The sequence below is a fragment of the Drosophila biarmipes genome, chromosome 2L, assembly GCF_025231255.1.
Source record: "Drosophila biarmipes strain raj3 chromosome 2L, RU_DBia_V1.1, whole genome shotgun sequence".
In the NCBI taxonomy this organism is placed as follows: domain Eukaryota; kingdom Metazoa; phylum Arthropoda; class Insecta; order Diptera; family Drosophilidae; genus Drosophila; species Drosophila biarmipes.
In genome coordinates, this window is record NC_066612.1 from 3,912,068 (window position 1) to 3,925,620 (window position 13,553).

A 13,553-nucleotide genomic window follows, 5' to 3' on the forward strand; every position below is an offset into this window, starting at 1 on the left:
TGTGCGTCTGACGGGGAAGTCCCGGCCCCGCACTTCCTAATGCAAAAAAGCGACTTTTCAGCACAAATTTTTAGCAAAATTAAAATATTTATGTTGCCGACGTGCTTAATGCCCGTGCTGTTTCGCCCCAAAAAGCCATACACCCATCCGTCCGCCCACTTCCCGTCACTCCCACACCCCCGCCCCTTGTTTAGTTTTTGGAGTGTATGGGTTTCCTGGTCGTGACTACGTGCGTGGCCCGGATGCTGGCGATGATGGGCAGCGGTTGGATACCCTGTACAAATTGGATGTTGCTTTCATGACAACAAAGGTTGTATTGGTAGTACTTAACAAGGAAATTTGGGACAAGAAAGCTGATTAAACTGTAATATTATTTTAAAAGTATTATTACATTTTAAGGCGCCTATCCTTAGCAAAAATAAAATTTAAAACAATTTTTGGAGTCCTGTTTTTATCTTAAAATGTAATTTGCAGATACCTTACTTCTGCGTTAATGCCTTTTTGGTCACCCAGCGCATATCCCATTCGATATTCGCCCTCCAATTACATATTTCTCACGCCCACGCACACTGACACCAGCTCACACACACTCACGCACCCAGAGGCAAATGCCCTGCATTAACTTCCTTCCTGTCCCTCTCTCGCTCTCTCACTCTCTCATTCGGCCAAAGGACGACTTCGCCAGGCGACAGCGCCACTTAATGTTCGCGCTTTGGCAATATGAAATGCAGCAGGACGAGGTCCTTCTTGCCCCACCACTTCCGTTTCCGCTGCGAGCTGCAGTTAACAGTTGCCATATTAAAAACAATATATTTGCGTCAACTTTCAGGCTGGTCATTTACGGCCCTTCAATGGCCATTAACTACTTACATTTCTGGCTGCACTTTGTGCGAGCTAACATGATTTACTTTGTTTGGGGGCAATTTTAAAGTTTTTCATTAAGGTGATGGTCAGAAGAATACGAAATTGCAAAAAAAAAAAGGAAGTAAATTAAAGCAAACGCCTTAGGCGCTGTTCCACTTATTCTCCAGATACTTTAGCTTTTTTCTTTATTTTTATCCACTTGCTCTTTACATTTCCCATTTGCCTGCTGCTCCTTGTTAAAAAGGCTCGAAATTTATGACTATTTTGGGACCTGCGGCAGCTTGCGGCTGAAATGCTCTTAGATTTTTCCACTCTGCCTTTTGCGGTTTGCTTCCACTGGGCTCTTTTTGCCATCCATTGTCCTGTATTGTGGTCACAGGGTTTAAAGTTTAAACAATTGCAGATTTGCGTTTTAATTGTTGCCTACGTTACGGTCTAGAAACTAAGAGAAACATTTGGCAAACTACAGAGTTTGTAATGTTATTTAAAAATAGGAAAGGATTTGTCTTCCAAAGGAAGACTTCCAAAAAGGACACTTTCAAAGAGGACACTTCCAAAAAGGACACTTCCGAAAAGAACACTTTCTTGATAACAAATTAGTAAGACATATTTATAAAACATTTAAAAAACAAATAAGCTTTCAAGAAATTAAAAAATAAAATAAAATATGCAAAATCAACAAAGTGATAAAAAAATGGATCTGGATTCTTAATTTCTTCACCTGAACTTCTCCACAGTTTTATTTGAACAATTTAAGCTACAATAATATTGCCACACTCCAAAGTAAATGTTTCACACAACCCTTCAAATGCTTTACACCACTCAAAGGATGCTCAACTCGAAAGTTTGAACAAAAACTCGCAAAAATAAGTTCTTTCCAAACTCTTCTTCTCAATTTCTCAGTCGACTGCATTTGATTTCATTTCATTTCTCAAGCCAGCCACGACAGATGGCAAATAAGTAGCCCATACGCCACGTTGTGCACCACGCACACAGGCGAAAAAGGGAAAAAGGACGAAAAGCAGAGGGAGCTGCCAGGGAAAACCTCAAGAAATTCAATTCCATAACAAATGAAGTGCAAAACAGATGTCCAGCTGCTCACAAATGTAAACTGTGAACTTTCAAATCGGGCAATGAAAACACAAACGGAAATTAAGTCGACTGCCAGCTGAAAAATAGTTAAAATATTCAATGCGACTTTTGACCTCTGGCTTTGTTTTTCGTGCGTTTTTTGTTGGCCGTTGTCCCGTTGTCCCGGCAACTTAAATTTAAACAACTAAAAGCTTGTTTGTCTCCCTAGTTGGGCAAAAATGAACAACAAAGCCGCTGCAACTCGCAGAGCAACAAACTAAAACCCACAAAAACCGAAACCGAATGTGGATGATGGAGAGTGTTTGTGTCGATGAGACTGCGGCCGCATTTCGCACAAATATTGACACATGTGCGGGGGTTGATGCGGTTGCAGCGGGAACATCCCCGAAACCCATGCCCATCCACATCCACATCATGATCCTCAACCGTAGAACCCCAACAAAACCCAACCTGTCCCGGCCATTAGATGATTTATAGGTCAGAGATGCCAAACCGAAGCCGAAGAGGAAAACAAAAGCGAAACCGAAATGAAATCGAGGTCCAGCAACTGCAACATCGATTGACAGGAAGTGCACGAAAAAGGACGCGCGCACTGAGAAAAAAATGAAGCCAAAATATATCGTAATTTAAATAAATATCGAGATTATCCCTGCATTCTTTTCCCATGCTTTCTAGTTAAATGTTTTGAAATTAAAGGGTAAAGGTAAACAATTGGTATTACATTTTGACAGCAACTGCAGCAAAATAATAATGCACTAGGAACAAATATTAATTAGAAATGTATATTAATTGGAAAATATATTAAGTTTATATGTTTCATTAATTCTATATTTTCTTCTGTTTAATAGTTATCATTGAATATCTTTTAGACTTTTTATAAAACTATATCTAATATATTTTGTGATATATTTTGCTCTAAAAATAAATATATATTCTAAGCCTGTATTTTTTTTAGAGGCATCATTTATTTTTTTTATACATTATCTAACACAATTTGCAATCTATCTAAAAATCATAAAATATTTTCCCTCTGCATCATTCGTTTACCGAAAAATTGAAAAAGACACTTTACCGACTGGCCTTCAAAGTGTTCGCCTCCCTTTTCCCATCGTTAGTCAGCAGTAATTAACGAAAATTGCTCTAATGAAAATGTATCTGGTAAATGTGGATTGCATTGACAGTGGTCAGGTATGGGGTTATATATGTCGGACATATACTATACTATATCTCCGATTCCACACGTGTCGAGTCGGAGTTTGACAGCGGGAAAGTGCTCTACTGGCATTGTTCTCGGCGTTCCTATTGTTGATTAATAATTCAGTCGATGTCGGAACAATAGATGGGATAGATTGGGGTCAGGGTTCGCTGAAGTGTGGTCCCCGTGCCGCAGCCTTGGGCACTGCCAGTTGGATATCGGGATGAGAGATATGACAGGCGATATGCAGAGAGCAGCGCCATTGTTTTACACGGAATTTAATGTCTTTTATTTCAGGGAAGACTATTGTTCTTCAAATTTTAAAGCAATAGAAAAATTTGACCATTTTAAAGGTTTATCAATGATATGTTAAGAAACGAAAGATGCTAAACATATATGATATTGTACTTATTATCGCTGATTGCAGGGATCCTAAATGGGTAAATCTAAATGTATGTATATTGTAATTAAGTTTATCTACTAAGTCAACATCAAATAAATTTAAAAAAATCTGTTAGACGGAAGATATAAATAATATGAGATAGTATTATTCTAGTTATCGGAGTTCCGTTTAATTAATAATCTATTATACCTAACTACCCCTGATAGCAGGTATCCTAAATAAATATATCAATGCTTGTATATTATAATAAATACTTTCCATGAATACTTTGAAATGCGTAGAAATGTAAAATAATCTTTTCTTCATCTTTTTTCACCTCAGATATTTCCAGTCACAATTTAACCATTCCAAAACCATTTACCCAATACCTTTACTTAGTTGCAATGTCGTTGGTTGCCTTTTTGCAACTTTCTCCTCTCCCATAACCTGCTCCTTCTCTCCGCAGCTATTAACTATTCATAACTTTGTGAATTCAATTTTAGCAACCAGTTCTCCGGCACGTCCTGCCCCGCACACCCGGATCCAATCAGGGGATTCCCCCGGCTAGGATTGCGATCCCCGAGCTGGCAAACACTTTAAGGTGTCATATGTAGCTAATGTGCCGGCAAAACTTTGTACGATCAAAACGAGAATGAAAACGAAACAGCAAAAAGCGGGTCTGTTCAGCGCAGCAGGATATCGCAGGTGTTGGCAGGACATAAATTCAAATTTGTAACACAACTTGTTTCGGACTTGGGGTGCTGCAAAAATTGAAATTAAAAATTTGTGCTGTTCGAGGGTATGACAATAACAAGGCACCCACATCAAGCATTTGTCCTGTCGCCATTTGCCACTCGCTCCATCTCCATTTGGCCGGGCATAGGTGTGTGTGTGCGAATGTCCTTGGTGTGCATGTGTGTGCAACATTGTTGTATGGATATTCGTGTGGCACTCGCTCGTTTATTTGCTCGCATTACAATTACCAAAGGACCAAAAGGACCTCGCCGCCCGTACACGTACGCAATTTGTTTGCACACCTCCTCCTCCGAGGCGAGCTGAAACAGGAGCAGGACGAAAGGTCCAGGGGACCGCAGGACGAGAGGACCACACGACTAGTGTTAGTTTGCCCAGTTATACAAACAAATTAATTTCAGCCAGACACTCGAAATGTTTAGAACATTCGGCAATGTTTGTAATTGAATATTGTGCGGGGGCCGGCGACAGGACGAAATTTCACTCCCGAAACACCAGCCAGTGGGTCAAATTATGCAAAACTAATTATGATTATGCGATGAGCAACGCATTGTCGATGGCACGTTAAACGGAATCGAGGCCAGGATGTCACAATAATGCGTCAAATGACGCATGACCATGGTAATTCACTGGTGAATTCCATTACGGGCCTAAAAATGTTCATATTACTCGAAAAGGCCCGCAATGTTAGGACATTTATTAGTGCCAACTAATTGGTGTGGGAGACAAATAATTATACGATGGATGGCAAGGCTTTGGTTTTCGGAAATAACTCAGTCCCTGCTGTAATTACTAATATGGAAGCAGCGCACATTCCGATAAATTACTTTTTTTCAGATCTTTTTGCATTGTCTTACCAAGTTTTAAGGAAAATATAGAGAGTTACAATTGATAATTGTAAGTATATATACATATTTAACTTGCTTAAATAAATATTAATGTTATTATAGGTATATCTAAACAATAATAAATAAGTATTAAATATTCTTATAAATATGAAAATAATATTAAAAATAATAGACTCTTATTTGTAAGACAAATGTTATATTTCACTTAACTTTAAATATATGTTTTCAAATTTTCTTTAAAATAAAAAAACGAACTCCATCGTCCATCCATTTAATACTAGCTCTTTGTTTATAAGTATATTAAATTAACTAAATTAAACATGACATGAATACTTGAGTAATTTAAAACCATGTAAACATACCATGGAAAAAAAGAGAAAAATATATCTGCTTTGTTTATTATATATTATTTATTTTCCAGCGGAAGTTTTGAAGCGGCGCCTGTGAACAGGATATTAAAAGGACATGTAGTCATGCATGTAAAGTGCCGACGGTCACATATGGAGGCTGTCCCCTCATTTTCCCCCGGCTTTTCCTTTTTTGGGTGCGGGAAAATTATGGACCAGTGAGCGTTTGGCCTGGCCGTTGGAAAAAAAAGTTCTGTGCTCATTTTTATTTTAAAGTTTTCGCCGCAAACTTCTTTTGTGAGCTGTCAGAAGGCTGAGTGTTGAAAGCGCCTTTGTGGGTCACAGAGAGAATTTTAATTAAAACTCCTAATGAATTTTTAACACGAACTCCGGCACAGCTTAAAGAGCAGAAGCCAAGCAAATAGAAAAACGGGGGACAATCCCCGGAGTCGAGTCAGCGAATTGCCTGTGGTTTCTGTGCCTCATCTCCTGGCTGTCCTCCTCCTTTTTTGTGGCTGAAATTATGACCACAAGAGCAGCGCCAAAAAGTCATCACGTGACCACACAATTGTGTGGTCAACACGTTGACCCCCTGATGACTTTTGGCCCAAGGCCCGGCGACCCCTTAACCCTCGGAGATTTCGGTGCTAATGACATTTCAACTATTTTAATCTGCTCTCCCCCACTTGGCATTAATTAAATTGCAATTTCTTTTGGCTGTGGTTTTCTCCCATCGCCTTTTCGCAAAGAAGAAAGCCCAGTTTGCGGCCAAAAGTTAAGGGAAATCCATGAGGATAAGCCCCCAAACAACTTCCGATTAAATTGACAACCCAATTAGCTAAGGAGCCTCCGGGTAGACCATAAATACTTCGAATATCCGGCAAACAAACAACACCAGAAGATTGCATAAATCTCGGAGTGGAAGGGCCAACGAAAATAAAAGAAAAGTAAACGATTGCCAGGATAACAAAGCGCCAAGGATGCCTTCCCTTCTGCATTAACCCGATGGCTGCTCTTGGAATTATTTAAAATCACAGAGCCTTCAAATTGCATTTTAATAGAATTTATTGCGCCGAACCGATTTCGCCAAACGAGAAAAATACCCCGAGCGGATGCGGAAAGAATTGTACAAAAATGGGGAAGGGAGCATAACAATTTCGTGGGACTGCAACACTTGACTTTCCATGTTGTTTGAAGCAATAAAATGCTATTCTCAAGCAGTCGCATTGATATGCCGGCTTTGGGGGCAGAAAGGAGAGCTCGAAAAAGGATACGATAACAATGCCAGCTCCCCCCAGCTGGGATCCTTCGGGCATCCTTCGCGGGGGCTGAGGATAAGGCCCGGGCTCTCGGTGCAGTCGAGCGCATCAATTCCGCCATTTCCATCCCACCACTCCACCATTCAAAATGCGAAATCCGTTGCCAGGACGCGGAGATGCACAAATGCAACACAAATTATTACTTGGCTTGGCTCCAGCATGTTTTAAATTACAATTTGCAACATATATATTTATACGTCTTGCACAGCAGGCTGGTGATGCCCGCTTTCCAAAGGGGAAAACCGGTGACGGAAAACGGGGAAAAACTGCAGCAGCCACAGGAAGCCATTTAGTTCGGCTTTTCACCCCCAAAGGCGAGGCCATAATTCTTTCATTAAAATCAACAACCAAACGGCAACGGTTGTCTGTCGCCCGGAAGATAAACTTTGCTGGCCACTTTTGTAAATAATTTATCTTCGCTGGTCACCACTGCGTATGCTTGATAATCGTAATTACCATAAGAGGTTTCCAAGAAATGGCAAAGGAGCTGTATTTCACGGGTAAATTAATGTTTGGAAATTCTGACTGCACAGCAAATTTCCGGGGCTGCTTTTTATAAATCATTTTTAATTATTACAATTCATTTATTTTCGACGAAAAAGGGTACTAGAATTAAACAGGAAAGTGTTGCTAAAAGAATTTACAAAGTTAAATATATAATTTCAATAGTTTCCTCTACTTAGTTCGCACTGTATTTATTTATTTACTTTTTTTAAAACCTCAATAAGCCTCTGTTTTAAAAATCATTCTCTAAAATGGCAATATTTACTTTATGGGGCTAGAAACAATAAGATCACCTGTTTATTTCAAACAAAAGCGTGGCAAGACAAACAATAAATTTATTTGTTTATTCAAAATGATGGCATTAAGTAATCGCCCTTACACGACTGCACAACTCGTCAAGTAAAATTCAGAAAATAAATTCTGTTGACATTTCTTTAGCACTCTGTGATCTTAGCCACTTGGAACAACAGAATGCTATTCCAAGTCTTCCCCTTAGTTCTAACAATTCCCGGAATAATATCCTATTCCCTGTTGGATGAACTACCCATAGGCATAGGGAAGGTTCCCTGGCAGGCTTCAATACAAATAAATGGCCAACATCATTGTGGAGGTGTCATATATAGTGAGGATATCATCTTAAACATAGCCGAGTGCGTGAGAAAGGCCAATGTGAAATATATCTCAGTGCGAGTGGGTTCCTCCTTAAAAAACTTGGGAGGTATTGTGATGAATGTGGGGAGGATTCAAGCAATGGGCATACGATCCAGTGACGTGGTAATACTTCAGCTGACGAGCTCTTTAAAATTGGGTGCCAATATACAAGCCATTCAGTTGGCCACTTCAGTACCTTCGCCTGGAACCAAAGCCACAGTTTCGGGTTGGGGACAACTCTCGACTTTGGTGCCCTCATCGGAAATATTACTTAGAGTGCATCTTAAAATAGAAAACCAGGTGAAGTGCACTGCGCAACAGGCTATAAAAGGAAGATTGCTAAATGTGGACGAGATTTGCGCTGCTGCCAGGGGAATCGTTCCTCTCGCCTGTCAAGGATTCGTCGGAGGTCCTTTGGTTTCCGGCAATAAGCTCGTGGGAATCGTTTCCTGGCACAACTCTTGTGATTTCTTCAATACTCCCAGTGTATTCGCCAATATTCCCTGGCTTAAAACTTGGATTGATACCACTGTGCGGCTAATGAAAACATTTAACATAGGATAACACTATATGTTTCTGAATAAGCCAGATTAATATAATCACCACCGGTTACTTTAAGTGCCTTCCTTGTAAAGTATTTATTTTACGTGAAAAAATCTCAGCCAACGAAAAAACCGAAATGAAATCCCCGGCAATATAGGCCATTCCCAAAAAAAGCTACACAAATATTTATATTTACAAATTGTTTTCGTTTACCCATAAACTGTATATGTATTTTTTTGGGCCGCTGCTTGTATCGCAAAATTGAAATTTAATTTATTTGCATTTTATTCTATGATCTGGGGAGTGCGGCACAGATGAATATTATTAATACGACCCATAAGCCCAATAAATGCTCATGATTCCTCGCGTTCTACCCGCCGTTGTTCTCATTTTTGTTTTCCTGCTGCCGGTTGGCTGTGCATTTTTTATGGTTATGAGCCTTTTTGTAATGACCATTAAAATTGGCATTGTTATGACCATTGTCAGCCATGAGCCACGAGGGGTTTGACCCACTGAGGATGATGGAGCAAATAAAGCCAGGGATGCAGTCGCGATCAGAGGGGGATTTCAATGATTTCACTGTTGATGGAAGTCTTCATTAATACCCAAGGAGTTGGCTTAAAGACTTTTATATCAGCATAATATTACCAATAATAATTGTTTAAGAATTAAGATTCTGAAAAGGATAACCAAATCCATAAAATACTTCTTTAGTAGATACATATTGAGGGAAATTTTTAATTATTTATATTTTAAAAATGGTTAAACTTAATTATAAGTAAATTATAAGCACCTTCAACTAAATCATGAATAACATTAAAGTTTTTTGTTGCTTTCAATAAACTAAAAACATTTATTAAACATTCCTCTGGTTCGATTTTTTCCTCTTTTTTATGTAAAAGTATCGGCTTCGTATCGGTAATGCAACCCTGCTCAAATCAGCGGGAAGAGCAGCATCTGCATTGTCAGCTTAATAATTACAGCACACACACACGCTCGCCATGGCCCACACAGATACTCACACCCATGCGAGAGCACACGCACACTAGCAAACAATTGGCGCTGCATCTGCGAGTAATTTGAACATGGAAATTTCGCTGGCGAACTGAAAACCTGAAGGGAAAAACCTGCTGGAAAACTGGCAGACATTTGCACGTCGTCAGCGTCGACACATTAAAATAAATGAGACTTTTGCCTTAAAGCAGCTGCTGTTGTTGCAGGTGTTGCTGCTGTTGTTGCTGCTTTTGCTGTTGCAGCTGCAATTATTATTGCCGCTGTTGTTGCAGAAGCATTTTCACGTTTTTCCCAACGCCTTGAAAATTACACGCAAATTACAATGCATAACGAAGAAAGCTTTCAGAGAAAGGAACTTCCTTTTCGCCCTTCGACTTTCGGTTTTCCCACAGCCTCCTTCTCACACCGCCACGCCCCCTGACCTCATTTACCCCTGGTTGAAATGCAAAAAAAAAATGAAAAGTTCCCTGTCTGCTTAATTACATTGTAAAACTCATTGGCAGTCGGTGGGATTCATTGCCAGACATTGCGATCCAAAGTTTTTGGCACAAGCAATGGAAATGCCACACCTTTTGTTGCCCCATTTTCTTTTGTGGTAATTAAATTGAACTTTTGTCTGCGGCTTTTTGACAGTTGAATGCATTTAACCATTCGACAAGGTGTAAAGTGGCACAAAGAGTCCTGTGTGTCTGCTGCGTAAAACATAATGGGAATGGTAATGTGGCTTTGTCTGCTTGAAAGTAAAAATGTAAATATATCAAAGAGAGAAAGAGGGATTTTTAAGATGTAATTTGTTTTTGGTTTCATACCTTCTACACTAAAATAGCCTTTTTATTAAATTCTTCTTTAAGTTCAAAAGTTGTAAACATTTTTTTAAACCCACATAACCACAATTAATGTCATAAAATTATTGGGAATGTATAGGAATTTATTAAAATGAAATTTTTAATGTAATATATTCTAGCAAACGTGTTGCCTCGCCATTAAATTAATTTATTTTTCTTCCTGACCCTGGTAGACTTCAAAAAAGAATCACCTCTGGGCGACCATGCTTTCAGCTCTGCAATACATGGATTCATCACGTACATCAGGTCACCAAGGGTAAGCCCTCTTCCTTTCTGTAAAATAAAAAAAAGCGAAAATTCACCATAAAAATTCATAGTATACTTTTTGGGGCCACCCTTATGATCACTTGCTCTTCTTCTTGCTTCCCTTTTCCTGCGTATGTGTGTGTATTTAAATTTATCCCGATTTTTAGCTGTTGTTTCAGCGTTTCTTCACTTTTTTGCTGACTCCCCTTTGTTGCAGCCAGCTGAAATTTCTGTGGCACGCTGCCAACCAACTTTGACATGATGCCAGTAACACGTATCTGTGTGTCTATGGATATTTGCGATGGTGTGCTTGTCACTTGTTGACGGTGTGAAACTGAGGCCAGCAGCAAAAGTCGCCCGCCGTTCGGGTGTCGCCCCCAAAAGTGGTTTATTGGGTTACGGCTACGGTTGCAGAGGCTCAAAGCTATAGCTTCCGCCCTGCACAGATGGCAAAACCAAAAATTTAAAGTTCTGCGAATCTGTGTAAAGAGGAATACGGGATTAATCTGATTTTGTAGAGATTTCTAAAGGTAAAATAGCAAAAACAAACCATTTAAATCGACAAAAGACATAAACAGGTTTGCGCAGAAGAAAGGAAGAAGTATATTATTTCTTTTTAAATTCCTCTTTATTTGCTTTACATTTTTTTTCACTCAATAAACTGCCAATATAATTTCATTACCGAAATTAAATCAACGATCCAAATTCAAAAACCATGAATCTAGAGTAGGGAAATTGGATCATAAATATTTTTATCTCTATCAATTCATCAACATTCTCACAATGGCACGCAAACTCAGCGCGTAAAAAATTCCATTTTAATTTCCATGCCCAAGTGACAAACAGTCAATCAAGAGGCAGGCCAACAGTGGCAGGTCAGGGGTCACGAGGAGAAAAAGCTCGCTGTTGCCATAATTTCACCTTGACACCTTTGTGACCCGTCACCACCCGCCGCTCATCCACGCCCACGCGGATATTTATGACAGAAATTTAAAATTAATGGTGTGTGACGTGGAATTGTCGCCAAAAATACGAAAAAAAATATTAAAATAAGAGAACGCAGGGTAAAAAGCGCTAGGATAAGCGGAAAGTCTAGGAAAGTGTGCCAGCAGCCATCCAGTTTCATTTTACTTCACAATTTTTCCGCCGAACATTTTCTAGAAATTATTATGAAAAAATAAAAATAAATGGAGAGGGAAAAGAGCCAGAGAAATGTACCGAAAAAAAGCACCCTCTCAAGGTAATTCAGCACAATGATGCCAAGTTAATTCAGCACAATGATGCCAAGTTCAATGGTAAAAGCACCACCGTTTGGGGGTAAAAATGAAAGAAAATGTTTTATGACTTATAATTAAAAAATCGAAGACATACTGGACCTATACTGCTCTTTTATTATACTTCAGATTTTGAAAGATATTCTATGAGTTTTTAGGAGGCACATTATCTTTGAACAAACCCACAATATTGCCGGGAGGATTGTAGTTGCAAACTACCCACGTTCTGTCCGCTCTGTAAAAATAGAAAATATTTAAAAAGTTTAATTTCTATATAATTTAACTTACTTTCTAGCCACCCCGGAACCCATTTCCTTCGAAGACTTCCAAATCAGCTGGGTAAAATGTCCAGCAGTAGGTGCAAATTGAGCCTTGTTGAAGTCGTAGCTATTTATTTCCCGGTACCACATTTCCACTGGAAGATCTCCGGTCACATCCATTCCCCCGGAGAGGAAAATGTTTTCGCCGTACTTGGGATTGGGCCGGTGTGCCATTATGTTCTGGTCCCGAAGGTGCTGTTAGTTAGAGAAATATTTATTAAATATATTTTGTAATGTTTCTCAGCCTACATTGGCCCATTCTTGAGCTAATTTGCTTAGCTCGGCATTGAGTGTTAGGGCGGGACAGCCATGCATGGCCCGATACTTGTTGGTGGTATTGAAGACCTCCTTGAGGAAGAGCTCATTGTTGCCCTTGGTGTCCTGACCCCTGGGGCCTGGAGTTCGCTCATGCGTTTTGGGTATGGGCGCTGCGGATCTCTTGGCCATTTTCTTGTTTTTTGGGCAAATAGGCGAACGCCCAGGTCCAGTTTAAAAACTTTACTATGATTTATTGACATTTCAGGCAGGGTAACTTGATCGTATGTAAATATTTATGAAAGTAATATTAAGAGTGATAAAATGTTAAATAAAACATTATATCTTATTTTACCTATTACAATGCTTTATTTGAAATGCTCTATTTTAAATCTCACAGAATAATAGTTATATTATGGAAATTATATATATCACTCAAGAAATAAACTACTATTATTCGATCAGTATTTGAACATCATTTAACAAGTAATCGAGAATCATTGAAAGTGTAATATCTTCAAATTCATTTGCTTAAAAACGGAAGATAAGATAATAAATATATAAATGTAAAATGCGAAATTCCCCTAAGTCTGCCATCAGTCATGCTGTTTGGGTAAGTGTCTGCTTGCAATTGCGAACCCTTTCAACTCCCCCACATAATCTGGCCCAAACAGCGGGCTTAAGATTGTGATTGATACCGCAAACACAGGCTGCGGGTGATGGGCACATCCATAGACACAGATTAGACGGACTGTCAGGGTGCACTGGGGTCCCACGGACCCCTCTCAGGCACATCCTGGCGAATCTGACGAATGGATTAACCAACGTGACGTATGAGTGATGTATGAACGAGGGCTCCGGTTATTAATGAGCCAGCGATTCTTTCGCCTATGCTTCCGCACCGGAGGTGCATATAGGCAAATCAGGCAATCCGAGTGGCATTAATTGCCTATTGAGTCGGGCTGAATAATGTGAGTTAACTGACATGCAGAACGCTTATCAAACGCCCGCAGCTGCGCCTATCCACGATGTCGAAACACTCGCAACATTTAATTATTTAAGCCCAAGTGTTCGCAGTGGGGGGAGGAAGTGTGAATCCTT

At 39.6% G+C, this 13,553-nt stretch overlaps 2 protein-coding genes across 2 annotated transcripts; one reads left to right on the forward strand and one right to left on the reverse strand.

The window, feature by feature from the left end:
- The first annotated feature begins 7,775 nt into the window (after positions 1-7,775).
- On the forward strand, positions 7,776-8,947 carry LOC108028913 (trypsin alpha-4). The gene has a single exon (XM_017100932.2). It carries the CDS (start codon positions 7,776-7,778, stop codon positions 8,517-8,519), a length of 744 nt encoding a protein of 247 aa, XP_016956421.1. The 3' UTR covers positions 8,520-8,947.
- Positions 8,948-11,971: 3,024 nt separating this feature from the next.
- Positions 11,972-12,719, reverse strand: LOC108029041 (Golgi-associated plant pathogenesis-related protein 1). The gene is made up of 3 exons (XM_017101092.3): positions 12,447-12,719; positions 12,166-12,392; positions 11,972-12,112 (listed from the first exon to the last, which is right to left on the reverse strand). Exons 1-3 carry the CDS (start codon positions 12,642-12,644, stop codon positions 12,022-12,024), a joined length of 516 nt encoding a protein of 171 aa, XP_016956581.1. The 5' UTR covers positions 12,645-12,719; the 3' UTR covers positions 11,972-12,021.
- Positions 12,720-13,553: the final 834 nt, after the last annotated feature.